The following is a 27,856-nucleotide window of genomic DNA, read 5'->3' as shown; positions in this document are numbered from 1 at the left end:
CCACGGTGTGTGAACACTTGCAGGGACGGTGACTGCAGCCCTGCCCTGGGCAGCCTATTCCAATGCCCGAAGAACGTTTCCAACTTGGATTTTTAAGCTGGGTTGTCTCAGAGGGTATAGACTTTGGCTCTGGAAATGCCAAATTCCAGGTATGTCCTGGAACAGCTGACCGGTTTTGCTCCTTTTTTCCAGGCCCCCAGCCAGACGGGGGAGGAGGGAGGGGAGGAAGGCTGGGAACAGCGCTGTGGGCTCGGCTGGGAGCGGGCAGGCACAGGCGTATGTGGACAGATGCCTGTGAGGGGTGCGGGGCTCGGGGCGCCGGGGGCGCCCGGGGAAAGCGGAGCAGGAACCGGGCCGCGCTGAGGGGCCGGGACCAGACTCCTCCCGCCCCGCCACTGCGGAGCGCAGGCGGTGCCTCCAGCGCACGTGACCGGCGTCTGACCAATCGGGCGATCGCGTGATGGTCTGCGGCTGCGCCGGAGGGTGTGGGGGGGAGCTGGCCAAGATGGCGCCGGGTGCGTGAGGGAAGGCGCGGTCGTGCGGGGAGGGAGGTGAAGGCCCGGCTGCCGGGGAGGGTTCGCTGCTGCCCGCGCTCCCCCCGGGGCTGTAGGATGGTAAAATGACCCAGGGAGGGAAGAAGAAGAAGCGCGCCGTGAACCGCAGTATCATGCTGGCCAAGAAGATCATCATTAAGGACGGCGGGACGGTGAGGCCGGGCGGGGCCGGGTGGCCGTGGGGCGAGCTGGAGGTGCGGAGGGCGGGCAGCGGGTGGAGAGGGACTGGGGGCCGGTGGCCCGCGGGGCTCGGTTTCGGTTTCTTTTCTGTTTCGTCGCTTGTAGCCGTGTTCTGGCATCCCAGGCTGGTTTCCTTGAGACAGTTGCCAGAGGAACACCTGTAAGAGCGTCAGGATAGCGCTGGTCGTCAAAAGTGATGTTGTCTGTCAGCCTAGGCCGGTGTTTAGGGCTCAGGAGCGAGTGTCGTCTGAGGAGTCGGGCGTAGGTAGCTGCAGTTCACTTGCATGTGTGCGCGGCTATCCGGTATTATACCTTAGTCCTAACCTAAACCTAACCTTATATTGGACATTCTCGAAATGGATCTTTACAGAAGGAATAGCTGCTGGGAAGCAGCTGCACCAGGGGAAGTTTAGATGGAGCTGAGGAACAATTCCTTCCCCAGAGGGTGCTCAGGCATTGGAACAGGCTACCTAGGCCAGGGCTGCAGTCACCGTCCCTGCAAGTGTTCACACACCGTGGAGACGAGGCCCTCAGTGACAGGGTCAGTGGTGGCCTTGGCAGTGCTGGGAACGGTTGGACTGGATGATCTCAAAACCCAAAAGGTGTACACCAACCTCGGTGACTGGAGACAGCTGTGTGCTTGCAGCAGCAGCTGGCTGCACAATGGCCTCTCTCAGCCTGGAGGAGAGCAGGAACCCCTCCGGTGGTGCTGGTGCGAAGGCTGTGATGCCTTCCCCTGCACAGGGAGGGGATCCCATCACAGCTGCCTTCTGCTTCCAGAACCTGAGGAAGAGTAGTCCTGTGAGTGGGACAGCGAGCGCATCAAAGAAGTCCCGTGAAGGGTAATGGCAGAAGTGGTTTGCAGTTCCCTCCCGCTGCCTTGCTTCCTCTTAAATACAGAAATTCTAAAAAGAAAGGAAGCTGCTTCATGTTTTGTCTGCTGGAGCTTGATTTTGTTTTAAATTGATGAGTAGCATTGCCCCTGGATTTTTTCCACTGTGGAATATTATGTAGCTTCTAAACACAATATCATTATTTCAAATAAAGAGACATCTTGACAGCCTAAATTGCTGGTGGCCTTTCAGTTTGTCCATTTGGAACAATAAGGGAGAGGATGGAGGTTGTAGAGGCACCGGTGACCATATCTGGATTACTTAGTAGAAAGAAGCAAAACTAATTCCAGTGATGGATGTTATGTTTCCTAGGACGTGCTTTTCTGCTCTTTGTAAAGATGGGATATATGATACTAACTACCCTGTGCAAATGCTAAATTCCAATATTTTAGAATGGTAGTAGAAGCAGAGTACATGTTGTTACGGGACATGTTGCTTCAGAATCTCTCTCTGCAGTAATCATTGATTAAAATATTGATTAAAATGCAAGTGTCCTTTATCTCTCAACTTCACCTTTCTTTTGCTGAGAGAGAAGAAGAGATATTCTGACGCTGCATGAAGTGATACCTGTGGTACCATATTCAGTGCTTCCCATCAGTGCCAAAAGCAGAGTGCAAATTTGCATGAGTTCTGTACCATTTTCAGTTGTGTTTAAGGAAAGAAAAATGGGCTATACGTATTAGATGAAGGTATGCAGATTGCTGTTAGATAACAAAAATACCAGCTTGTGATACTGTCTGCCTTCAAATAAATGTTTGAGAATTAATTTCTTTTACATATGTTTGTAAAATCTGGTATGGTGGAGTATTCTTTATAATGACAGCAAATTTTATGCCTGGATTGTTTTTTAATGTTTGCTGAAAGGTTTGAGCAGCTGCCCTTGCTCTGTCTCCTTAGTTTCTTTGCTTACCCAGTGTGCTAAGTGACATTATGGGAAATGGGTGAATGTCTCCAACTGGCAAACTAACAATTAATTAAGCATCCAGTGTCTATTTCCAGCCTGGTTTAGTTTGAAACTATTGGTCATCTAATATGACTCTGTGAATGTCACCAGCAAGAATATACAGCTGTTTAATGAGGCAGTGTCCGAGGCAGAAAGAGTTTACAGATGGGAAACTTCAGTCAGTGTAATTTATTGCCACTTCTAATCAGCAGCTCTGCCATGGAAAGAGGAAAACAAGCAGGTGGGGAAACCTGCTGTTGTCTCTGCAGAGCCTCTCCTCCTGCCACAAGTTACACTGAGGTGGTGGGTACTGCAGGAGGCTGTGTTGGTGCATGGGGGTATTTTTGTGGTGATCTCTTTGTAGCTTAGGAGCTGCAGCACAGGAGAAAATGCGCACTGGTGTGTACTCAAGTGTGCGTTGTCACATTCACCAGAGGAGCAGCAAAGAGGTTGGTTTCAACACTGTTCCTAATTTCACCTTCCTTTGTGAGCAGTTGGAATACATCTGATGTAAGATTATGCATTTTGGAAACAGCCTTGAAATGAACTAGGAGGTACCCCCCGGGCAATGCTAGGAGGAGGCAGAGCTTGGTACTTGCTTTGGAGCCTTTGCCTCCCCAGCAGAGTGGTAGCAGCCATCATTATCCATGTGATGCCTTTGTTGCTTTCATGGTTACTCTATTGTCAGGTGTGTGTTCTCAGGGTTGCCTGGCATATCCATGTTTTATCATGAGCATGACAGGTGTGTTTGATTAAAGGCATTTTCTCTCTAACTTGAGAAATGGGCATTCTTAGCACCGTTCTGTGCCACAGGTTCTGCCAGAGACTAATACCCTTGGCTCTGGCTACACAGTTGCAGGGGAGAGTTGCTGTTCTGGATTGTTCACACAAGCATATCTTTTCTGTGCCTTACTTCCAGGTGGAAGGCTTCTGGTTTGGTGGCACGTAGGTTATTGCATCACATGACAGACACTGTGTTAGCCAGTTCGTAAAGCACAGCAGGGTGGGTGTGTGGAGTGGGACAGGGCTGAATACCCAACACTTGCACTGGATGTGTTGGGGTAGGAGGGTGCATCAGACTTGTGTGTGTGGGCTGAATGCACATCATATATCTTAATGCACTGTAATATCTCCACTTCTTCAGCTCCTTCCCTCTTTCTTCCACCTCAGGAGTATTTTTGCTATGTTATAGTTGCAGCTATCTTTTAAAATAGCTATAGAGGTGGTAATGTGACTAATACTTCTTTTTTATATATAGATCAGAGTGAATGACAGTACCTGTGATAGGGGAGCATAAGCAACAAGAAAGCAAGGAAGCTTAAGGAAGCTGGTGATCGGAACATCACCTCTTCTTGTTTCTGCCAATGTAATGGCAACACCTGATCAGGTTCTTACAGTGGGGTGACCTGCCAGGGTCAGGAGTCACCAACAATTGAGCTGTGGAGGATAGCCACTTTAGCTGGACATGGACCTTGTGTTTGCTGCCAGTGAACATAGCAAAGTGCTTTTGATGCTCGCTGCCTGGAGGGGCTGTGGTGGTTCCTGACTCCAGCCTCACCTGCTGTAATACACTGGGGTCATGAGCCAGTAAAAGTGACAGGGATCTGGGGGCTGTAAGAGTGAACCTGGCTTTATGAGAATGTTGCTCACAGTTTGTGCAGAGCTGGATAGATTTTAACCTGAAACTAAAGTAAGGGTCGTGGGTGGAAAGGGAGAGGAATTGTGGGAAGTGAAGATAATTATAGCTGCTTTCTGTACCTATAAAGACTGTTAATTTACCTCCTAAAGAGAACAGGCTATAAAATTGCAGAAATATTTGTATGGTATGTCTGTATTTACTGAAAAGGGCTGGGGAAAGAAAATGAGCACAGTGCTAAGGTACTTTTGTAGCTCATCTGTAGGATGGTAAAATATTGGTATAGTTACTTTAGAAAATTATCTTTTCTAGCAATAGGGGTGAATGGCCAGTGCGGTTTTCTGTACTTCCTACAGTTGTTCAGAAGGCTTTCCTTCCTTCCTCCCACCCCCCACCTGTTGGAAATACTGGAATCTGGAAAGAAGGGCTAGGTATGACTTGTATAAATCTTGTCATAAAAGCAAGACTGTAGCATTAACTGCCCTCACCTTCAGATTGTGTAGTGTTTGAGGTTGGAAGGCACTTGTGAACATCTCTAGCCCAGCCACCCAGTCTTGTCCCCCAGACAGGGTCAGCTGGAGCAGTCCAGTCAGGTTTTGGGGTGGAGACTCCACAACCTCTCTGGGCAGCCTGTTCCCCAGGGTTTGTTTTGTTCTAGGTTTAAGTAGAATTTCTTGTATTTCGGTGTGTACCTTCAGAGCTGTGTCTGACACCTGAGAGGAGTCTCGCTGCTTGTCTTTGCTTCCTCCCATCAGATATCTGTACACATTGGTAAGACTCCCCCGAGCTTTCTTGAGAAGCAGCGTGTTTGCTGAGTACAAGTGCTAGGTCTGATCAAATCAGTGGTACTCTTGTCAGTAACTCACCTTCAGAGGAAGGGAGATGCTAAGGCAGCACTCATAAGCTTATAGCATGCTCACGAGATTTCTCAGGAGTTACTCATCCTGCCTCCCTCTGAAAATAACTAATGCACCGTTTCCTCAATTTGCAAATGATGAGTAGTGGCATGTTGTTTGACAGGGTGGCATTTACGGGTGTATGAGATGAGCAGGTTCTCCCACTCATGCTCTTTTTGTTCTCCTCAAAAACTACTTCTGATTATACTAAATCACTGAATAATTTAAAGTTCCTTGTTTCAAATCTTTTATCCAGGTCTCTTCCTGCACTTGAGGCACATTTTGGCTAATGTAGGCCTGCCCTCAGGATTTGGGAAGTGATCAGTGCTCTTCCTGAGGTTCACTTCTGGTGTTCATTCTTTCAGTTTTTCTTCCCTGGTTCAGAGCTCAGTTTTGTCTGTAGCCATGGTGCCTTTCAGTAGCAGAAGTACTCTAAAGCTGTTGGGCAGACCAGGTAATCAGACTTTGTCATGTTTTGAAATGATGAGAACATGATTTCCAGGCAACATTGTGTGGTCTTAAGCATTTTTTCTCAATGAAGAGGAGCTAATTCCCCAAAGAAAAGGCTATCTCTGCTTTCAGCATTCTTGTTCCCCAGACTGGCAGTAGAAGGAGTTTATTTTTCACTTTGAGGTTGGAGTGCACTTTATATTCTGCAGGAGATTAAGACAGTTTAGGATGTTGGTAGCAGGTTAAAAAAAGCAATACCAGAGAACCAGCTAACCTGAGTAACTGTATTTCAGGTTCTGAGTCGTGTTCTATTCCTTAATCCTTCTGTTTGTAGTATCCCCATGCATTTCTTGTGACAGTGGTAGATTATTAGATGTTTTAATCACCTGTTTTTTCTCTTATTTTAGCCTCAAGGAATAGGTTCTCCAAGTGTCTACCACGCTGTGATAGTGATCTTCTTGGAGTTCTTTGCTTGGGGACTCTTGACAGCACCCACCCTGGTGGTAAGTGATAGGCTGAAGATTCTTTTCACTGTGTGGGAGATGGGACATTTGCTGCAAAGGCACTGAACATCTTCTGAATTAAATGACAATTCTATAGCATTGAGCTGCTCTGTTGTGCGAGAAGTTTTGTGATTTAAATTCCTGGAACCAGCAGTGTAACAGGGCAGCAGGCTGTTTATGTGCAGTCTGCCAATGCTCAAGCTGATGTGTAAATATGTTCTGACTTGAAACCAGCAAGACAGCAGTGAAATCTCTTTCCTTTCAAGATACTACAAAAATTTAGCACATTGCAAATGTAAGGACAAAAATACACTTGAAATTTGGTCAGATTTCAAGGGAGGGGAGCTTTGCTGACCTGGCTGTGCTTTAAACAGAGGCTTCAATGTGCAGACCCTGTTAGACCGGTCAGGAGCTTCCCTGTGTTTAGCAAGCCTGTCATCCTAGCATGTTTGTACCAAATTATTTTCTAATGGAGTTTGTTGCTTTTTGTCTGGATTTAATCTTTGTGAGTGACACATGCTTGCAAATTAAAAGGAGCAAAGCCTTAAAGATCTCCAAGCAGACTCCACCTAAAACGCAGTTTTGGTGCAACTTAGTAAGCTGACGTTGACCAGGGACAGTCTCCTCCTGGAGATGAGCTGCACTTTGGTCAGTGGATAGAGTCCATCTCCTGTGGCACAGTCAGACTGAGGGGTGCTCCTGTCTTACCTGCACAGCTGGTCTGTAGCCACCTAGTGGAGAGGCACTTGAGAACAATGGGGTCTCTCCTCTCCCTCCCCAGGCCCCACAGGTGACACTGTAGTATGTGGAGACTCTGGCCTGAGACCATTTTCTGGGTTCTCTGTGGTCGGTTTAGATTTTCAGGCACTGAAGCTGGATGACATGGATCCTTCCCCAGGTGTAGAGAGAACTTGGGCCTCTATCACATAAAGCTAAAATTTCAATGTGCCTTCCATGTGAATTAAAGACTAAATAGGTTATTTGTGGTTCCTCTCGTTTTTCTTTCCCTGTATTCTATGAAAGTATAAAACTCCTGTGGTTGTGCCACTGTAGATGTTGGACACACCATGAGCAATGTGCATAGTTCATACTTTGCATAAATGACAGTGTTTGTATTTTTTCTCCAGGTTTTGCATGAAACCTTCCCAAAACATACATTTCTAATGAATGGTCTAATTCAAGGAGTAAAGGTAAGGTGCAAAAGTTTATAGCAGGAACAATGTAAAGTGAGTGGTGGGACAAATAGAGAATTGACTGGAAAACATATTCCAGAGGTTTTTCAGTAGAGCTTTCACAGTACAAATAAACCAAGGGAATACATTGTTGCTAAATAAGCAAGTCTGTGTCATTTTACTTTTAGTTTGGTATTGTTTGTTCTGTACCCATTGTTTGGGATCAGTGAGTAAGAAGGCAGTTGACCAGCCACAGATGGCACACGTGATGTTACAATTGGATAGTGGTTTACTTGGAGCTTGTTGCTGCAGCGGGGCTTTTTCAGTTACTTACATTTATGTGAATTCAAAGTACGTAAAACTACAAAACGCAGTTCATGAACCTGCAGGTGCCACTGGATCATCTGCATTTTGAATTTTATGTGGTTCTGAGGTAACAGATCTCAAATTGTTACCTCAGTTGTGTGTAACCAGACATGGGTGTAACACTGGACCATGTTGCCTTCAGTGCATTGTACGAGTCATCAGCCTTACTCACAGTAAAGGCCTGGCTGCTGTCAGTTTGTGGTAGGATTTGCTGTCACTGTTCTAACCACTTCCAACCGATCTAACAGGAAATACTTTGTTTCATTTAGGGCTTGTTATCCTTTCTCAGTGCCCCACTCATTGGTGCCCTTTCCGATGTATGGGGACGGAAGTCGTTCCTGCTGCTAACAGTGTTTTTCACCTGTGCACCAATACCACTGATGAAGATCAGCCCATGGTTAGTGGATGCTTTCACACTAGATCTGTTGTTTCTTGACAAGGTTGCTTGTGTTTGTAGCATTGTTGATAAAATAGTGTTTGTGCTTCATGGAGTTTTGATGCTTTTGTATTCCTTTGGTGCAAAGCTGGGAGAGCAGAGTTGAACTGGAGCAGCTACCATGAGGCCAAATGCCTTGGTCAGGATTTTAAGAGCTGTAGGTTTTGAGCTCTGTACTGAAGGCCCCACTTCCTACTTCAGGTACTTCTGCCTAGAATGGTAGGATGCTAGATTGATACTAAGATACTAGAATGCTCTCCAGTAAACTCTGCAGGGCAGAGCCTCTTCAGGTAGATCCATGAGCCTTTCCAGCCTTCACTATGGTCACACATAGTTTATGGATTCCTCATCCCTTTTCAGGGAAGCAGCTTGTTTCTAAGTGTAGATTCATGGTGAAAATGACACGTCTGGTGGCTGTAGCATAAAGATAAGGCTTGTGTTGACCTCTCAATGACCAGATCTCAAAATCCTTAAGTTCCTGATTTGCTTTGGGTCACAGGCATCCAGCCAAAGGTAAATCCAGCACTTCATCTCCTACAGGTTCTTAACACAGCAGCTGTCTGTAGATGTTACAGAATTACAGTGTTTGTCCTTGGTGGACTAAGAAGGAGCTACACAACTGTATGGAGACATGTTCAGTTTGCCTTTATCCACGTTTAACTTGGTATTTGTCATGACAGGTTAGACAAGGTGATTTATTGTTGAACTGTGCTCGGGCTGTGAATAGAAGCTCTTTGTTCCATATACTGTTCTGATGGGTTGCTTTGCCCTGTTCTAGGTGGTACTTTGCTGTTATCTCCGTCTCTGGAGTGTTTGCAGTGACGTTTTCTGTGGTTTTTGCATATGTAGCAGACATAACCCAAGAACATGAAAGGAGCATGGCCTATGGCTTGGTAGGTATTTTTAGGGCTCTGTTCCTGTGTCTTCAGTGCTAAACCCTTCAGCAGGGGAAGCTTTTCAAAGCAGTATTCTTGTCTCTTCTGTGGCAAGTTTGGAGCAAGGTTTTCCTGTTGAATTGTTTTTGTTGCCCAGTCCTGTGTCTCTTGAATATTCTGCTTCTAACTTCAAACCTGTTAAGAGCTGTCTTTCATATGTCTGTCTTAGCAGTTGTTACCAGTGTTCATGGTGTAGTTTGGGAGGCTCTGAGTTACCCCTCCGTTGTTTCTCACAGTAGCACTACTTCATCATCTTGTCAAAAATCTAACCTTTTGTTCCTGGATGCTGTTGGAACTGGTGCTGTGTGACAGCTTGGTGCTGCTTGCTTGTCTCCAGGCACTGCTGCAAGCAGTTTGTTTGTCCAAGTTCTTACACCTCCATTTCTCTGTGTCTCCCAGTGACCTGCCTGGTCTCAGGGCCCTCAAACCCTGCAGTTACAGAGGAGTAGAATGGCAACTAAATAGTTTCTTTCTGCCTGTACACATCAGGAATTGAGATATGTTGGGAAAGAGCCACTGCTACCCCAGTGTCCCAGGAGAAAGGTTACTTTCAATCCCTGCCTGATGGAAATGGTTAGGCTTGTGAAAACCCGGGCAGGTGGGTAACAGGACTGTTGACTTTTGACTGTAAATCTTACCAGCTGCTGTTTATTGTAGGTGTCAGCAACTTTTGCAGCAAGTTTAGTTACCAGCCCTGCTATTGGTGCCTACCTTGGTCGAGTCTATGGAGACAGCCTGGTCGTGGTGCTGGCTACAGCCATAGCCCTGTTGGACATCTGCTTTATTCTCGTTGCTGTACCAGAGTCGCTGCCAGAGAAGATGAGGCCAGCGTCCTGGGGAGCACCAATTTCGTGGGAACAGGCTGACCCCTTTGCAGTAAGCTATGATAATGTGGAATATTTGTTAGTTGTAAACCTTGAGCTTTTGAGACAGGGAAGAGAATGAATTCACTACAGTTAAGGCTTGAAAAACTCTATCTTTTCAAGTTTAACTTTGTGTTGCTGCTGGTACTTTGCCAGTGACCACGCAGGGAAGGTTCTGGTGGTACCACAGCACAGCCCCAGGAATTGACAAGCTTTTGGGGTTCTTGCTAGGTTGTTTGTTGAAGATCAAATGGTTTCTAATACTATTTTCTTGCCATAGTCACTGAAGAAAGTCGGCCAGGACTCAATTGTGCTGCTAATCTGCATAACAGTCTTTCTTTCATACCTCCCGGAGGCAGGGCAATATTCCAGCTTCTTCCTATACCTCAGACAGGTAACTGGATGTTTTGATATGGATTTGAACAAGAACAAATTTACCGGGCAGTTTGCAGCATGGATGAATGAACGCAGGATGTGGAGATAACCAGTGCACTGTGCAGCTTCCAGCAGGTTTAAGTCCTCTTCCTGTTCTGGTTTTGTCTCTTTTTAGAGACAAATTGTTTTCTATTTATGCCCTTTTTTGTGTATACTTGCTTGATTTAATGGAAGGAACAAACCAAACAAGCCCCCACTCAACAAAACCCCCATCTTTTCTTCTAAGTTAGGGAGGGGTTGAATAATGCCACCTGTGTGCAGTGCATTTGATGTTTGTGACACCTTGATACGTACTTTACTGTTCATCATTCAGTTGCCTTTTTTTAACACAGATCATGGGATTTTCATCGGAAAGTGTTGCAGCATTTATAGCAGTCCTTGGGATTCTTTCCATTATTGCACAGGTGAGTTCCTGCTCTGCATTCCATTGGCTTGGTAACTCTGGAAGAGCCAAGTGTTGTGCAGGACTTCCACAATGCTGCAGTTCTCTTAGGTGAAAACCCAGGCAGGGTTTGGTTGCTTAGTATCCAAGAAGAGGTGACTGTTCATGTTATTTCACAGAATCCCAGACTGGTTTGTGTTGGAAGAGACCTTAAAGCTCCTCCAATTCCAACCCCTGCCACGAGCGGGGACACCTCACACTAGAGCAGGTTGCTCCAAGCCCCTGTGTCCAACCTGGCCTTGAGCCCTGCCAGGGATGGGGCAGCCACAGCTTCTCTGGGCACCCTGTGCCAGCGCCTCAGCACCCTCACAGGGAAGAGCTTCTGCCTTAGGTCTAACCTAAAGCTCCCTTCATTCAGTTTAAAGCCATTCCCTGGTCCTGTCACCACACACCTTTGTCAAAAGGCCAGGTATTTGCTATACAATTGCTGTTTTTTTTTTGTGGAGATTCCTGAATTCTTGGCAAATGCTGCTTATGGAGAATTGCACTTTGCTTTTGAAAATTAATTTGCATGTATTTAGCAATCAGAGTAGAATGTTTTGAGGTGTTTCACTTTTTTAATTTATTACTTGAGCTGCACAGATCAAACACTTAGAATAAAATATTGTTTTTCTTTGAAATGTTTAATTTTTCTCTCTTTTCGCCCATGTCAGACGATAGTTTTGAGTTTACTGATGCGGTCCATTGGAAACAAGAACACCATCCTCCTGGGCCTTGGCTTTCAAATACTGCAGCTCGCATGGTACGGCTTTGGATCAGAGCCCTGGTACGTGAATATCATTGTAGTGTGAATGATCCAGCCCTTTCCTCCATGTTACCCTTTATCCAAGGGAGATGTGTGTTTGGGTACACTTATGTACACATATGTACATGTGTGCCCACGTGCCACAGGACAGTGCAGTCACCCTTGTCTGTGTGCTTGCAGGATGATGTGGGCTGCCGGAGCCGTGGCAGCCATGTCCAGTATTACTTTCCCGGCTGTAAGTGCACTGGTCTCCCGAACGGCGGATGCTGACCAGCAGGGTACGTGTTGTCCTCATTCAGATTGCAGCTTCCAAGTATTGTGTCCTTCTGGTACAGAGGGAAAACATTCACCAAGTCTCAACAGCAGCAAAATCAATAGCAAACTTCAGGTGCTAGCCCTTGCCTCACGTTTGACAGACGTCTGCTCTGTTGTGCAGGTTGCACACAGCAGTTTACTCAGTGAGACAGCAAAAATACTTGAATAAAGGCAATTTTTCTGCCTCCCTGCCTTGTTGCAATACTGGATAGCAATAAATACCATTTAGAGACACTTAGCTGCTTGCATCAATTTTAAGTGACTGAAGTACCGCTGATCCATTAAAAGTAGCTAATTCTAGATGTATAAATATAGATAATGGTGTATTTTACTGTTTCCAGGTGTTGTTCAAGGGATGATAACAGGAATTCGAGGCCTGTGTAATGGCTTGGGCCCAGCACTTTATGGTTTTATATTCTATATCTTTCACGTTGAACTGAATGAACTCCCCATGCCTGAGTCGCCATCAGGAGGCAGCGCGGTCACACAGTACCATTTACAACAGGTATTCTTTTACTTACTGTTTCCAAAAACACAAACTGTGAGGAGAGCCTGTGCCCACTGGCTCCTGAGCGGCACCACCTGTAGCCTACTGGAGCGTGTAATGAGGTTCTTCACTTGCCAAAGGTGGTTGATCTCTAACTGTACCTGGATGGTTTAACTCTGGGGCGGCTGACTGTAGTTAGGTAACTGCTGACCCCTGTGAAGAGACTTAATGGAGGGGAGGATGGGCTGAACAGCAGCATCCTGATGTTCCTCTCTCCCTGGCACTGTATTTCTGTTTCACATTGTATGTTTTGGTTTTGCTACCCTTTAACCAAGCTCTCTGTATTTACTGTAGTTCCTGATGGATATTATTTGTCGAGGAGCCTCAGCAGAAAGAATTTGCACTAGAAGAGGAAGTGGGGGAGCATTAATAGGAAATCATGCTCCCTCTCATAAATGTCCTTTCCCCCATGGGAACACGTAGTGCTGAGTGTAGCAAGCGACAGTTCTTCCTTTAAGGTCTCCTTTAAGCTCAGCCAGTCCAACTGTTACCCAGCACTAACCCATGTCACTGAGGGCTGTGTGTGTAAGGAGCAGCTGTGGTCTGCTCTCAGGTGGCTGAGGGCTCTCTAACCCTGTGTCGTGTTCCTGTTGTTTCCAGAACTCGATCATCCCTGGCCCCCCATTCCTGTTCGGAGCGTGCTCTGTGCTGTTGGCACTACTCGTTGCCTTGTTTATCCCTGAACACACCAACCTGACCGTCCGCTCCAGCAACTGGAAGAAGCACTGTGGCAGTCACGGCCACCCCCACAGTCCCCAGGCTCCTGGGGAAGCTAAAGAACCATTGCTGCAAGATACAAACGTATGACAAGAACCTAGGAAGGATTTTGGACTTTGTTTTCCATCAGCATTTTGGGATACGCATTCCAGTTCCATCCAAAATGTCAGTTCTTAAGGTGATCTTAAGAAGTATATTTCTGCATGAAATCCATAGGAATTAAAAAAAAAAACAAGGAAGTTTCTCCAAAGAGGTTGCCACTGAGTTAATAATTTACTTTTAAACACAAATTGTTACATACTTGTCTCTTGCCATGAAGTACTGTTACTACTCAACCTTACCTTGTAGTTCAGAGACAAAACAGACCAGTCCAGGCATGAGCATGTGTCCTTCTGTTTCCTTAAGGTGGTGAGCTTTAATTCCAGTTGTGCCAAGTCTCAGTGAGACACAGTGGCACCCCCGGGGACCCCATTGTAACGGTGTGAAGTCCTGGGTCAGGTAATTCAAAGCCTTAATGTACATGTACTCCAGGAGGAGCAGGGGAATCGGGATCATTTAGTTTCAAAGGCGTAGGGCAGGTTTTTTAGGTTTGTACTAATATGAAATCACAGGAGCACGCTTGCTGAGCAGTCAAGAGTTATTTTTATGTAAGTGCATTTACTCTTTCTATCTTTGAATAAAAGGGAGTAGCAAACACTTGGTTAAGTGGGTGTTTGTTTTGAGCCTTCAGCATTTACTGCTGGCTCCAAACCTCTGCTTCCCAATGTACCGTTTATTATACCACTATATTTCTGATGTTTGCATAATCATACAAGGACCTCAAAACTTGAATACACAGACTGAACTATAAGCTGATGATAGCCTTGAATATGTCCGTGTGCTATGTAGTGGCCTTTGAGGACTGTCACAATAACCCTTTTGCATTACAGAGCTAATGTTTTAGTCCTAAATTTTTAGGACCCTTAGTACAGAAGAGAGCTTTATACAATTACTGATGTGAATTTCTCGAAAAGTGTATATTTTTGTGTCCAGTTGTATTATTTAAGTGTTCCTTTGTATAAATTTGTGTATAAAGTATTGTATAGGTTTAAAATGTTTTCACCTTGTGGTTATTGCTTAATGCTTTTTTACCTTTGAACATTCACCATGGTTGAACAAGAGCAGGAAAAAAAATGTAAATATCCTGTTAATAAAGTTGAATATTTTAATGAATTTTTAAATAATTGTTCCTGTCTCTTAATGTCTCAACTGAAGTAAGTGGTATAGTGTGTGTGTGGTGTACTAGCAGTGCAGTGGGGTTAACACTCAAAACAATTACTAATCAGGTTTTAATAAAAGCCATTTAATATTTCCATGGAAACCTTCACATGCCAAACCCAGTGACCATCATGAAAGTAGTGCCGATTTAGAAACAAATATACACATTTTGCACTGCAAAACAAACCACTTAAATACACAGTCCTCTAGATGCACTTAAATAACTAAGGTAAAAGGTACAAAATCTCTTTAACAACAAAAGTATGTAAATAGCCATTAAAAACAGGTGTGTTTTGTACGTTTACAAGTACTTGCATCCTACACTGAGTAAGAGACAGCACAGAAGGAAGCTCTTTCTTAGGGGATTTGAGCATTTGGAGCCAGGAAGTAGGACAAGCTGAACAGACTCAGTCCCTCTAAACCCAACTATCTTAAATGCCTGCAGTCTGAGAGTGTTAAAGGATGATTAGTAAAAATCAAGTAGCTTTTAGCTTGTTGTGATGCTCTCCCTGGTTAACTGTTCCCATGCTCACCAGGTATCTTCTATGCACAGTGGAACAGAGCCCTGAGACCTCAATAGAAAAGGCAGGGTAACCAAATGTGAGACCTCTGAATTACAATTTTCAACTGCCAGTGCATTAATTGTCCATCTTTAATACTAATTCCATTATTTGTAAGTCTGGATGCAATTCAGATTAAAGCAATCACCCTAAATTAAGTTATGAGCTTGACCATTGACAGCACTACTCAATTCCCAGCACTTCCCATTTGCATCATCCTTTCTCTGAAAAGAGTCAAGAGGAACTGGCACAAGAGACCTGGTCTCTCTCAGGGAATGCCAGTGTGTCCAGCTCTCCTGCTACAAAGCCACACTTGTCAATGCCTATGATACAAAGGCCAGTGCACTCGGGTGGGTTTTAGGAAGACTTATAGGCTCTCCAAGCGGACACTGCACAGCCTCAGGGACCTGACTGCAGCATTGTTCTCACAAAGGCTGCTTAAAGCTTTAACTTCCCCTTAGGCTCATATATCCTGAGAAGTCATCTGTGTCAGTCATCTTTCGCAAAGAAAAGAGATTCAGTTATAAAATCTTGTCAGTTCACACTGATACTTTACTAATACCTTATTACAGCACATCCAAAAATCCCCCTGGGCTTAAGAGAGGACTCCCACTGTTGGAATCCTGTCTGCTATCCAGGAAAATAAGCTGACACTGGCGTTGCTGCAGCTTTCGGTGACTGTGTGGCTTTTGGAGGCAAGTAGGGTTTCAGATACTCTAAACAGCAGAAACAAGACACTGGTCAGAGAACCAGAACTGTTATTACATTTCAAATAAGGTCTTGTTTTACTATGTCCACATATACCTGAGTTGAGTGTATTTTGACTAAGCCCTCGTAAAGGAATGCTGTCATCTTTCTTCTTGAAATACTTTGAATCCAGCCCCAAATTGTCACCACTACAAAGAAAAATGCCAACTAAAATTTAGCACACACGTTAATGCACTCCTACCTCCCAATGAGTGTGAACAAAGACTCATTCAGAAAAACCTGAACTTCAGGTAGAAGGACTGCATTCCTCTGAACTTTATCATTTAAAGGTTAAGAACATCTAGAACTCATCTCTTGGCTGACCTATCACCCAGTACCCTTAGATCTGTCACCAGGAGGGACAATGGCTTTCTGCTCCTTTGGACTCCCTCCTGAAAGCATGGCTCTTCAGCTCATGTCCACAAATCATGCTCAGTGACTGGTTCAGGCTGCCACAACTTAAAATGCCTTAACATGTTGCTGGACAAAGGCAGATCCCAGAACAAGCTTAGTACTGGGAATGTTTTGCTCAGTTCCAGACACACATGGAACACAAATGGCTTTATAAAATAATTTAATAAACAAAAACCCTACAGTCCTAACAATGCACCCACCAACACTTACTTCTCCTTATTCGCTGGATGACTGGTTGCAGCCACTGTCTGCAAATCTGAACATCGATTCATTTTAGGAAGCTGGGTGTTAAGCTGGATCTGTAGAAACAAAAGAGTTGCAGGTGAAAGAGAACCACTCCACTAAGTGTATTTACAGAGAGAACTTTGCAGGGTTCAGTGTTTCTATCCCCCACCTAGCCCTTCTGTGCAGCAAAGCATGCAAGACGGAGCAACGTAAACCCAAGCATTAGCCATTGTTAATAGTAATACCATTTGAGACAGGGTGTAAGATGCACTGGGATATACAGTAAATACTTAGAACATTAAGCATTGCTATTTTATGCCATCAACGTTCTGAACCAAACAGAAGTCCAAGTGCCTGCCTTCGGTCCTGGACACTGGGAACTGATGGATTTGGTGTGCACTGGTTCTGTAAAGTTCTGGAAGGCATATAGAGGAGAAATGGGATGACTGATTCCTGAGCTGGGAAAGGACGGTCGTTCATGCTGTAAGAAAAATAGAATATATCCATGAAGGAGAAAAGCAATTCTTGAAGTGATTGTTTAGAGATTCAAAATTCCAAGCTTAATAACTAACACAAAGTTAATGCTTGTCTGAGGCTTCCTGATGGTAAGAAAACCACTTTTTCTTAATGAAAATGTGTAACTTTAAACACTTAGAGGAACTGAGCACTCTTAGCTAATAACTATAATCTCATAATAAGCTGTACAATTACACACCCTGTCACTGATCGATGCATTAATTGTATCCAGCTATAACTTAGAGACCTCTTTGCATGAATATGCCCTTTCACTACTGAGGAAGCAGCTCATCCGCTGCTGGGTGACAACAGCCTGCACACATGGGGCCAAGGTGAGAACGAATAAGCTGCGGAATTTAAGAAATATAGTAGTCTCTTACCCCTTATTTTCATGCTTCTCAATATCACTACTAATAAGAGTACACTTTCTTTTTCAACCTATATAAATATAACTGTTGTGAGATAGGTAACCTCACAACACAAAAATGCCACCTTCTTTTTCCTTCCCCTTTCACTCCGTGCATCATCATTTTCCAAGACAATTTTGCATTGTTTGTGTATTCTAATAGATGAGACCTTAGAAAAGTCTCCCTGAGGAGGATCAGGGCATCAAATAGCACCCAACAGGGTGTTATTAACAAATAAAAGGCAGAAAAAATCCCCCCAAAAAACAAAGTCCAAAACCCCCAGAAGCCACCACACACACACATTCTAAGGCCCAAGGAAGATAAAAGCACATTTTGTTTCTCCCTCTTTTAAGGCCATACATTTAAGGGAACAACTACGTCACTGCCCCGCTCTAGCTGTACGTTACCATGCCATGAGGAGAGATAGCAGTCCTAACACCAGCATGAGCACTTGCAGAAGTCTCCAGCTTCTTTGTCATCTGGATTTCATTCAGCTGTTTGTTTAACCATGTGATTACTGATGAGAGAAGACAAAGGCCAAGCTCACTTCCTACCTCTTCCAAGCTGCTTACAGTAGTGAGCAGCCATTCCTCAAAGAAACAAATGACAGCTCAGAGCTCTTTTTCCTCATTAAGCTCAGGCAGCACTAGAAGCCCCAGGTCTCACAAAAAGACCTTTTGTTCCAGGTTCCTCCAGCCATACATGCATTCCTGTCCCTCCTCCAGCATTAGCCCCATCACACACACTACCCCAAGCATCAAAGGAAGTTGTGGGCATGCAACAACCCAGAGATGCATGTAGAGACCACAGACAGCAGCTTATTTTTGATAAACAACAACAACCTCTACAAAACAGCAGCACACAGGTGAAGTACTGTAGCTGCTCCCATTAACTTGCAGTCGCAGATAGATCCCTACATCATTGTTAAAGCAGGAGAAAGGAGATTGCACAGACCTACCATTCTCATTCGTTTTCAGTAACTGCTTACTTTCCTCCAGCTTCTGCACAGTGGTTTCCAGCTGCTCCTGCAGCTTGCAAACCTGCAATATTCCCGTAAGAATAACAACACCATCAGGTGCTGCTACAAACTGGAGTTGTTCCAAAGTTAAGGAAGTCCAAGCCCAGTATTTTACAGGAGCAGGATGATAACTCTTTCCAGGTAAGTCCTACTTTTAGTTAGGGGCAGCCAGAAACCTTTCTGCTCTTCACTTTTTTATGATTAAACAATGCAAAGACTAAGCAGGGGAAAACATTTAATGGAAGGAAAAGTTCACCCTGTTCCTGCCTCCTTCCCCAGCTTCCACACAAATGTGCTCTCTGATGGATGTCAATTCATCCATTGCACTGCTTTCGACTCTTTAACACAATCCAGTTCTGTTCTGTACAGGTGGATGGCTCTTCCCCATCAGTTTAAAATTAACAAATTCAAAGCCGATTTACACATTCAAATGTGTTAAACTAAAAGAGTACGTTCTATTCCATGGGAAGATTTAAGACCTTATTGCTGTAAGTTAAAAACCATCAAACCCAGCACCCTACACAGTAACATCTGTAGGAGCGAGGGTTAATGTGTCAGTACCTCCTGCTCTTTCATTCGAAGAGACTGTCCCATCTCCTGCAGTTCCCTCTGCTCTTTTTGAAGTCTCTCTTCCTTTTCTGCCAGGAGCTTTTCCTGCTGAATTGTTACTGTGTTTTTCAATTTTAATTTGCTCATGAGTGTTTTCAGATCTCCCTGTAATTTCTTGATAATTTCATTGGCCTAGTAAGAAGAAAAAATCATCAGATACTCTCACAATAAACCCCTGAAACTAAAGAAGACATTTCATAAGGATGATGTTTGTTCAAACAAACCTTAAGCAGTTCAGCTGACAGCGACTTAATGGTTGCCTCTAGTTTTTCAATATGATTGTGTTTTTTCTCTGTGCTCTCCTCCAGGATCACCTTCAAGACAACATTGAAAACATTGTTATAAAGATGTGACAGGCATTGCCTGTGATTCCAAGGAGCACCTCAGGAATTCTAAGGACTGATCCTTACAAGAAATTCAGTAGTTTCTTTTCAGTCAAATTTCAGTCAAATTCACCCATCTTTTTATTCACAAGAACTAGCTCTAACTGTACTCCAGTACCACAACACTAACACAGTAGCAACCCTTATGAAACTAAATCCAGTGTACTTGTTACGCTGTAATTTAGAATCTTTAACTCCATCTGAAAGCTTCCTTGCTGTATTCATAAAAACTGCTCAGCTGCTAAGTTATGGAGGCTACACTTCATGTTCTACAGGGCTTTAGAGGAAATGATTTTGAAACTTGAAGGAACCTTCTGTTCTTGTGTCGCATCCAGTACTTCTTTTGTTCTAATAACTAGCTGATCTTTGTCTTTGATCTCTTGTTCCAGAACAGCAACACGTGTCTGTAGCTGGTTGATGAGTTTCTCCTTTTCATGGCACTCAGCATCCAGAGTAGTGTTCTCCCGACGCAGCGACAGCACCTCCTGCTTTGCTCTTTGACATTCCTACAATGTTGGGAAGGAATTTGACCTTTAAAGAAAACCTGCAGTAGTAATTTAAAGACCTATATCTAAAGAGTAACATCATGTGGAACAAATATTAGCTGAACAAAATTAATACACAATATTTTCTATTATATGCACAGGCAGGCAGTGTGAATGCTCTAAACCTAGGAAGTTTGGTTATGGGAAATAAAAAAGCATACATCTTCTAATCCAGAAAGCTTTGCTTTCAGTTCTCTGACTGTGGAGTCTCCTTTGTATCTCCTTTCTGTTAGATCCTTATTGATGACCTCAAGTTCCGAGAGTCTGTTCTGCAACTGCTGAATACTTTTCTGATGCACATTTTCCAGTTCCTTTTTCTGCTGTTCATGCTGTTGTTGGTACTGAGCTTGTGCCTGTGAGAAGAAAAGAAACCTAGCAGTTATTAAGTGAAGCTGAAAATATAGGCAAGAAACTTTCACACATACGAATATTGTCAAGTCTTCTCTGTCGCCATACCTGGAGAGCTCTCTCCTTTTCATTTGTCAGCTCCTGGGTGTGTTTGCTTGTTAGAGCTGTAGTATGTGATGTCCACTCATGTTTCAGTTTGTCAAGTTCCCGGTTTCTCTCTGACAAGCTCTGTTGAAGTTTGACAATGCAAATAGAGTTTTACATATTTAAGCACTTCAGTTAATACTGAATGATTCTTTACCATTACTTCTCAAAAAGAGAGACGTGGAATTCTTAAGAAAATTCTAGATTTCAGCACCAGACGTCAAAATATCTTTAAACAGGATATCTTAACAGAATTTAATCATCATTCTGTAAGCAGGAAAGTAAGGCACTGAGACACTAAAGAGCACCTTTCCAACACTGTGGATAAAAGAATCTTCATTTCCAACTTCATTTTCTTCCAACCCCTATTTAGGAGTGAAAATAAGTATCTGCTGATGTTCCCTACTCTTATAACACAAGGTGCTCTAGTATAGTACATAACATGCATTTACATACACAAACAGACCTCTGTTCCAAATGAAGTGAAATCCCGATTTGGTATTCTAAGAAATGTATTTTATTCTCTGGTTGCACCCTTTGCTTGTTCTGCTCCAGCAGACTGACGTCCTTCTTTTCACTCACCCAAAGTCAATTACCGCGGCTAGGTAGCATCTATCCAACCAGCCCACAGAAGTTACATTTTCTACAGATTAAAACAAAGTGCAAACAAAGGGAAGGTAAAGCTGTATGTTACCTGTTGAGTGTAGCTCAGCTGTCTGGTAAGATCCTCTTCAGTTCTTCTAAGCTTTTCTTCCAACATCAGTTTGTCTTCCTATGTACAAAGTGACATCAAGTCAAAACCTTAGCTCCCAAAATACAAGTAGTATTTAGCTTCCATTTCATCAGCATACCCTGCCTATGCAACAAACACCCATTATATTTGTGGAAAAATCATATTATTAAATAAACGTTGCATTCAGGAAGATTAAAATAAATTTAAAAGGCATTAGATACAAGGTAAAACCCCTAATATACTCTTACCAATTTTGTATAAGGGAATAGCATCTTATCATAAAGTCTTGCTCACAAATGAGTTGCATGAACAACAGATCTACTGAACTACTGTAAATGTATGGATTGAAATGGCTTATTAGATGGCTATAAACGTGACAGCCCAGTAAGGGAGACAATCTGAGGCTACGAAGCTTAACAGACAACAGTCAAACTATGAGAGCATTAACTTCTCTTTCAATAAAACCTAGCAAGCTACAACTGCTAGCAAGTGCACCAAAATCGCAATTTTAGTTTGCTACTTATAGCTACTAGCCCTTTGAAGTCCTTGAAGCCTCAGAATTACACACACAGACATGCTTTCCTGAAGTAACTGCACAACAAAGAGCATGAAAGTCTACGCGGTTTTATTTTTGCTCTTGCTCTGGCAATGAGCACAAGGCTGCGAAGCTGAGACACTGGAGCATTCACCAGCTGCACTCTCCATGCACTGCATGTGTAAAATACCTGATTTCCTGCCAGCTTGGCTGAATACACACATAGCATTTTCCTTGCTAGAGTGACAGTAACAATTCAGATTTAGAACATGCACACAAATAACTGCATGCAATGACATATATGAGCTAAAGTAAAACAATAAACCAGAACATACAATTTGATAAACACTTCTGAAGTATTAAGACTGGTAAAAATGCTCAGGTACACAGAGCAGTGATAGCTATGACAATATTTCATTTTACCTTAAGGCATTTCAAACAGCTGGCTAAAAACTTCTTTATTTCTGCATCATTTCCTGGTAGGAATTTGAGAGAGAGATGGGTAAGGTGCTTAAAAGGGTTTGTCTCCACTACATTTAAAGAGACAGGAGTGTGATCTAGAACAGATGCTGAAGAAACTAACTGCAGCAAAAACCTAGGAAAAAGAGAAATAACCAGATGTTTAGCACATTTCCTGACGCTATCTTCATAGATCCTACAAACTATTTTCAAATAAAATATATTTTTGTATGTACAAGACTGTCCAGGTTTTGTTTGAACTATGACACGTGATGCCTACGTCACAGTTAATACTGCAAACAAGTATCAATTAAAATGCTTAAAACTTAGAATAAGAAATGTACAAAACTGATCAGTCTATTTGTATAATTTTCAGAACCATGTCTTAGGAGTCCAAATAAGGCTTTTGTAACCAAACTGAAGAGGAACGCAGACTCCTGATTTCCAGGTATCCTACAGCCTAGGAAAACTCATAGCCTACAATAAATACTTCAGGAAATGGCCTGACTACTGGAGTGGAGCTGTGTGCTGTGCACAAGGCTTCCCTTGATACCCACACAAACAAACACATGGAAAAAGGCTACTACAGGGAGAGTGGAGCTCAGGTTGTCCCCCTCACACTTTAATATCTGAACACTGAAATGAAACACAAACAGAAAATCATCCTTGCCAGAATGCCTTATAACTTTGCCTTTTCCTGTGAAACACAATTCCATGAAATTCAGAGCAGCTCTCTAGCACTAAAGCATTAAAAGAAAAGGAGCAGTGCTGCACCCTTGCCCACCTGCCAGCTTGGGAAGCTTTCCAGCTCAAGTGGGGAGACTATCACTGGGTATCAATCCCACTGCTCTGTCTTCCCAAGACTTAAGTTTTGTTGGTAACTACCACCAGCTGATGCTCAGACACATCCAGAGAAGGTTCTCTCTTGTCTTACCAACCCTTCTCCAGTGGATCAGCTGACAAGTATTTTCAGAACTCCCCATGTATATACAGAGTAACACTTACGACCTACCTTGGGATATCTTTATTCTGTTCCTGAATGCATTGCTGAAGCAGATCGATAAATTTTTGTGGGAAAGCAGAGAAGTCCACCAGGAGACCCTGCTGGGACTTTAAACTGTAGAAACACGGTGAGGGGAAAAAAATAACAATATATGAGTGTAATTCATTTCCTATAAAATGCTTTGTTTATATCAGAGGAAAGAACTAATTCTGATCATGCCAATTAAAGTTCATCCGCAGATTATTTTCAATCCTGAACACAGAAGAAATATAACCACATCTTCGATAGTAATCAACAGAGGACATTTTTGTCTTCAAGACTTCAAATAAGTTATTGTGGCACAACAAATGTACTCCTTTGAGTACATGTCTTCCTTACAGCACAGAGTAGATAGGGGCACATGAAAGAAGCAAACGGCAGTGAGGGGAGACTCAACATTTATCAAGACTTTATCCAAACAACAAAGCAGAAAACTGAACTGTTCATATCAGGTGCCCAAATCTGATGGCCAAATTCTGAGCAAGTAAAGCAAACTGAGTCTCAGCAATGCAGTTAGCATGCAAGAAACCCAGAAGACACAAGCTCAGGTCTGAGAGTCCCTGTCCAGGCAAACGGACTTTCCTCTTGCAAATATTGCCTGGAATACTTCACATGCATACAACAGTCTATGTGAAGTAGTTACAATGAACATAAGATGGAAGTAGAAATATGAACTGTGGTACTGTAACTATGCAGGGAAGTTAACATCAGGATTCTGTCACTCATCTGGATAAATCTGAGCTAAATCATCTTCTTGTACATGGCTGTCTCACTGAGTGGCCAGGGAGAACAGTATCACCAAAATACTGACAAAACTTCACAAGAGAAAAATGCCAAAACTGAAATTTTATATAACCATTCATATAACCATTTTAAGCTAAAAATATCCCTTCATTCTTTTTTGTCATTTGGAAATTATTCACGTACGAGACATGACAATATCACTTACCTTTGAAAATCTTCCTCAGATATGACAAGGTTATAAAGGAAAAAAGGATCGGTATCATCAGTCAATCGAACAGCTAAATCCTGAAGATAGACATTTAAATATGATTTAAAATACCATAGACCACCCTGCAGGACTGTTTAAACATCGTAAAGCAATACTGCAAACAGTATTTAATGTTTTTACTCTTTAACCCCATGTTAAGATAGAACTGTGGCAACTCATTCGAAGGTGGAAAACATTAACATTTAACACAACTGCAAATGTTACAGTGGGGAAAACTTCCTCACAAAAATAAAACAAGTAAAAAACTTCAACTGTGAGCAGCTTTGAGGCTTCAAAGTTCAATGTGTCTTCAGCATTCTGCAGAAAGAAAACTATGTTCTATTTTTCCCCACCATGAAATAGCACTGGCAGCACTGTAATAGATCACACACACATCATTCTCATAACTGGAAGGTTTTCATAGCATACTGCTCCTAAAAGTTTAAGAAACAACCTTCTGAAGAGTGTATGTGCTTGAGTAAGCCCCGTGTAAAACTGTAGCACTTACAGTGTTAAAAACAAACTTAAAAACAAACTCATTTGTTTGCTGGAGGCATACTCAGTGCTTTGAAAAAACTGCCTCCTTGGTAAACCTTAGTTTTTTACTGCAAGGCTGGGCTTATGCTAAACACCTGCTACCACAGGCCCAGGCTCTCTGTAACGAGGCTCAAACCTGTGTGAATAATGTAATATTCCCCAGGCAAGAAAATAGAAGAAGTAGAAACCTGAGAGCTCCTCCAATGTGACTGAAGTATGACCACAGCACACCTACACGTACAGATCCGAAACCAGTTTCACTGATTCAGATGCCAGCAACACTAACAAAACTCTTAATTGGAGATGGATTTACATGTGCAAGAGCTTATATTAAAACTAATGCCAGCCCACTCCAGCCTGACACAGGCTGTACCTTGGTACATAGTCCTTAGCTAAACTGCTTCTTCACACCTATTATCATTGGCACAGTTAGCAGAATCTTACAAAACAACTGCTGTGCTCCTTTACAAACAAATCTTTACTCAGTAACACTAAAACTAACGACATCATAACATCACAGTAGGTGGATGCATGGTTTAAGTGACAAATTAGACATAAACAAAAAAAGATTTTTATACATATATATTATATATATAAAGGATATAACCTCCAACAGTCATTTCATTGCTATTTTTCCTGAGAAAGAAGACTTTATTTTACTGCAAATTTAGTACAGCCTTTCTACCTCCACTGGATGAATTCCAAACATTCAAAGACTACCACTTGTCAATAAAAACCAAAATGTTACATCCATCCACAAGGTGACATTCTGGCTAGTTGAGATTTTTGCAAAGACAACTGCTGCTCCACATTCCTAGGTGCTGAGTACATTTACAGCAAGACTGCTCTCAAGCTCTCACCTAGGTTCCTCTGAGGATCTCCAAATACTTTTAATTTCCAAGTTTACTACAACCCATGAGCTGCCAAACTGAGAGGGCCAAAAGGCTAGAAAACACCTACCATACCAAATCAACTAAATTACTCTAGAAATTACACCTAAAATGAAATAAGGGCAAGTGACAGACATACTAATATTCTATTTTGCTTTCCCTTTGCCCATTTGTCCCCTTATACCACAAAATTGAGATTAATACCTAGTAAATGACACAAATATAACTAAATTCACAAACCTTTTTATGAACAGGATTAGAAATTGACAGTAGCTCAATATTCACCCGAACATTTAATCTCCTGCATACAAAAAAAAAGATGAAGCTTAGTAACAAATCAAGAAAACAATATTCAAACACCATGTGTTCTTAGCTGTAGTACAGGAATCAGATAACATTTGAAAACAAAACACTTTGGCAGGATATCACAAAAGTGTCCATAGATGACTATTACTAAGATACCTGAAAGCCCCACAGTTTCAGTAATCGTTACAGCTCCTCAGTCAGCTCAGGCTTTTTTATTGCTTGTCGTCTGCCAAACTTTAAATAGCAAGGTTTGAAACTTTGTCCAGAAGCTGGAACCTTTGCAAAAGTCTAAAATTTGTTAAAAACTGCTGAAACTTTGGATAACCATTTGTACTGTGCTACCTTGTCTTCATTTACTTCTTGCTGAATGATCCATCCGAGAAGTTACTTGCATTACAGAATACATCCACAGACATCAGCCTTCCTGTGCTTTTAACACCAGAGAGCCAGAGCAGCCCTAACACCTGCACACAGTCTAATCCAGATAGGACCTATGTTACTGAAATTCACTCCATGCTGAATAGACACTACAACCCACTTGGAGGACTCTGCAGTGCTGGTGTCCTCAACATAAAAAGGACATGGAGCTGCTGGAGCAAGTCCAGAGGAAGCCACGAGGATGAGCAGGGGCTGGAGCACCTCCCGTATGTAGACAGGCTGAGAACATTAGGGCTGTTCAGCCTGGAGAAAAGAAGCTGTGTGGAGACCTCAGAGCAGCTTCTAGAGTCTGAAGGGGGCTACAAGGATGCTGGAGAGGGACTCTTCATCAGGGACTGTAGTGATAGGACAAGGGGTGATGGGTTCAAACTGAAACAGGGCAAGTTCAGGTTAGATCTAGGCAGAAGCTCTTCCCTGTGAGGGTGCTGAGGCGCTGGCACAGGGTGCCCAGAGAAGCTGTGGCTGCCTCATCCCTGGCAGTGTTCAAGGCCAGGTTGGCCACAGGGGCTTGGAGCAACCTGCTGTAGCAGAAGGTGTCCCTGCCCACGGCAGGGGGTTGGAACTGGATGAACTCTAAGATCCCTTTCAAACCAGTCTGTGTGATTCTAGGATTCCTGTGCTTTCCTAGACACCACTGCTGAGCCACGCACACGGGTACAGCCACATCGCCTTATCCCTCGGCACAACCCGATCGTGACAGACGTGTGGGCTCCCCGGGGCAGTACCAAGGGAGCTGAAACGCTGCCGGAGGCCGCGGTGAGGCCGGCTGCAGGCTGCGAGGAGGCGGCGGGGCCCTGCCCGCGGGGCAACCGCTGCGGCCTGGGAGACGCGCAAACAGCTGCCCCGCCCGCCGGGCTCCAGAACTGAGAGGGCCAGGGGAGGGAGTCAGCGGCGTTGGAAAAGACCTTTAAGCTCATCCCGTTCAACCCTTTCCCCAGCACTGCCAAGGCCACCACCAACCCTGTCACTGAGGCCTCGTCTCCACAGTGTGTGAACACTTGCAGGGACGGTGACTGCAGCCCTGCCCTGGGCAGCCTGTTCCAATGCCTGAGCATCCTCTGGGCAAGGAATTGTTCCTCAGGTCCATCCAAGCCTGCCCTGGCACAGCTTGAGGCTGGTTCCTCTTGTCCCATCCCTTGTTCCTTGGGAGCAGAGACCGACCCCACCTCACTACAGCCTCCTGGCAGGCAGCTGTAGGGAGCGATTAGGCACCTATTTCGAGGCGGAAATCCCGGTCCCCGCGTCGCCTGTAAGGGGGCCCTCTTGTACAGCCCCTGGGTGTTTTCTCCTCACCACGACCCCCTCGCTTCCCTCTCCCCAAGTAAGACACCACAGCAGCCGCCCCAGCTCTCACTGACTACCTCCAGCCTCGCCGCGACCAAGCCCTCTTTCCCATTAATGCAAAGGGCCCCCATTAGCAGCCCCAAAGAAAGAAGAACGCAGGCAGCCACCGAGCTCACCGCGCGCACGACGCTGCCTCTACCCATCAGCTGTTAGGGCACAGTACAGGGGAAAGAGAGGAGGGCAAAACCTGCCGGTCTGCAAGCCCTTCTCCAACAGGATGCACTAAGATTTCTGCGCAGCGGTGAGGCCACCAAACCTCCCTCACCTCTCCTCGCAGCCCGGGCATCGCACTTGCACACACACCGGCCGGTTGAACAGCCTCTCCGCGGCCATCTTGCGATCCGAGCTTCGCGCGCAGCTCCCGCGGAGGAGGAGCCTCA

General features: G+C 43.9%; 2 protein-coding genes across 2 annotated transcripts; one reads left to right on the top strand and one right to left on the bottom strand.

The window, feature by feature from the left end:
- The first annotated feature begins 467 nt into the window (after nt 1-467).
- On the top strand, nt 468-14,240 carry MFSD14A (major facilitator superfamily domain containing 14A). The gene is made up of 12 exons (XM_005140650.4): nt 468-706; nt 5,960-6,055; nt 7,183-7,245; nt 7,863-7,990; nt 8,808-8,922; nt 9,622-9,840; nt 10,108-10,221; nt 10,595-10,666; nt 11,358-11,470; nt 11,630-11,727; nt 12,106-12,269; nt 12,912-14,240. Exons 1-12 carry the CDS (start codon nt 620-622, stop codon nt 13,116-13,118), a joined length of 1,476 nt encoding a protein of 491 aa, XP_005140707.1. The 5' UTR covers nt 468-619; the 3' UTR covers nt 13,119-14,240.
- Nucleotides 14,241-14,354: 114 nt separating this feature from the next.
- SASS6 (SAS-6 centriolar assembly protein) lies at nt 14,355-27,841 on the bottom strand. Its single transcript, XM_005140649.3, has 17 exons — nt 27,742-27,841; nt 25,629-25,689; nt 23,920-23,999; nt 22,941-23,045; nt 21,893-22,064; nt 20,896-20,973; nt 20,166-20,285; nt 19,871-20,062; nt 19,476-19,670; nt 19,006-19,095; nt 18,734-18,913; nt 18,113-18,194; nt 17,562-17,671; nt 16,590-16,712; nt 16,217-16,305; nt 15,650-15,741; nt 14,355-15,561 (listed from the first exon to the last, which is right to left on the bottom strand). Exons 1-17 carry the CDS (start codon nt 27,807-27,809, stop codon nt 15,476-15,478), a joined length of 1,923 nt encoding a protein of 640 aa, XP_005140706.2. The 5' UTR covers nt 27,810-27,841; the 3' UTR covers nt 14,355-15,475.
- Between the last annotated feature and the right edge of the window lie 15 nt (nt 27,842-27,856).

Source organism: Melopsittacus undulatus, chromosome 6, assembly GCF_012275295.1.
Source record: "Melopsittacus undulatus isolate bMelUnd1 chromosome 6, bMelUnd1.mat.Z, whole genome shotgun sequence".
Lineage (NCBI taxonomy): Eukaryota > Metazoa > Chordata > Aves > Psittaciformes > Psittaculidae > Melopsittacus > Melopsittacus undulatus.
This window is presented reverse-complemented; position numbering and strand designations above follow the sequence as displayed.

What these genes read in the sequence shown, in the direction of transcription:
- SASS6 (XM_005140649.3), bottom strand. Translation starts at nt 27,809, where the DNA reads ATGGCCGCGGAGAGGCTGTTCAACCGGCCGGTGTGTGTGCAAGTGCGA. An exon ending in TTCGAATGAAAGAGCAGGAG is followed by an intron (nt 18,195 to 18,733) that starts GTACTGACACAT and finishes GGAATATTGCAG; the next exon opens with GTTTGCAAGCTGCAGGAGCA. An exon ending in CCCAGTGTCCAGGACCGAAG is followed by an intron (nt 16,306 to 16,589) that starts GCAGGCACTTGG and finishes TTGTTTCTACAG; the next exon opens with ATCCAGCTTAACACCCAGCT.
- MFSD14A (XM_005140650.4), top strand. Translation starts at nt 620, where the DNA reads ATGACCCAGGGAGGGAAGAAGAAGAAGCGCGCCGTGAACCGCAGTATC. An exon ending in GGAGCATGGCCTATGGCTTG is followed by an intron (nt 8,923 to 9,621) that starts GTAGGTATTTTT and finishes TGTTTATTGTAG; the next exon opens with GTGTCAGCAACTTTTGCAGC. An exon ending in TTCTTTCCATTATTGCACAG is followed by an intron (nt 10,667 to 11,357) that starts GTGAGTTCCTGC and finishes CGCCCATGTCAG; the next exon opens with ACGATAGTTTTGAGTTTACT.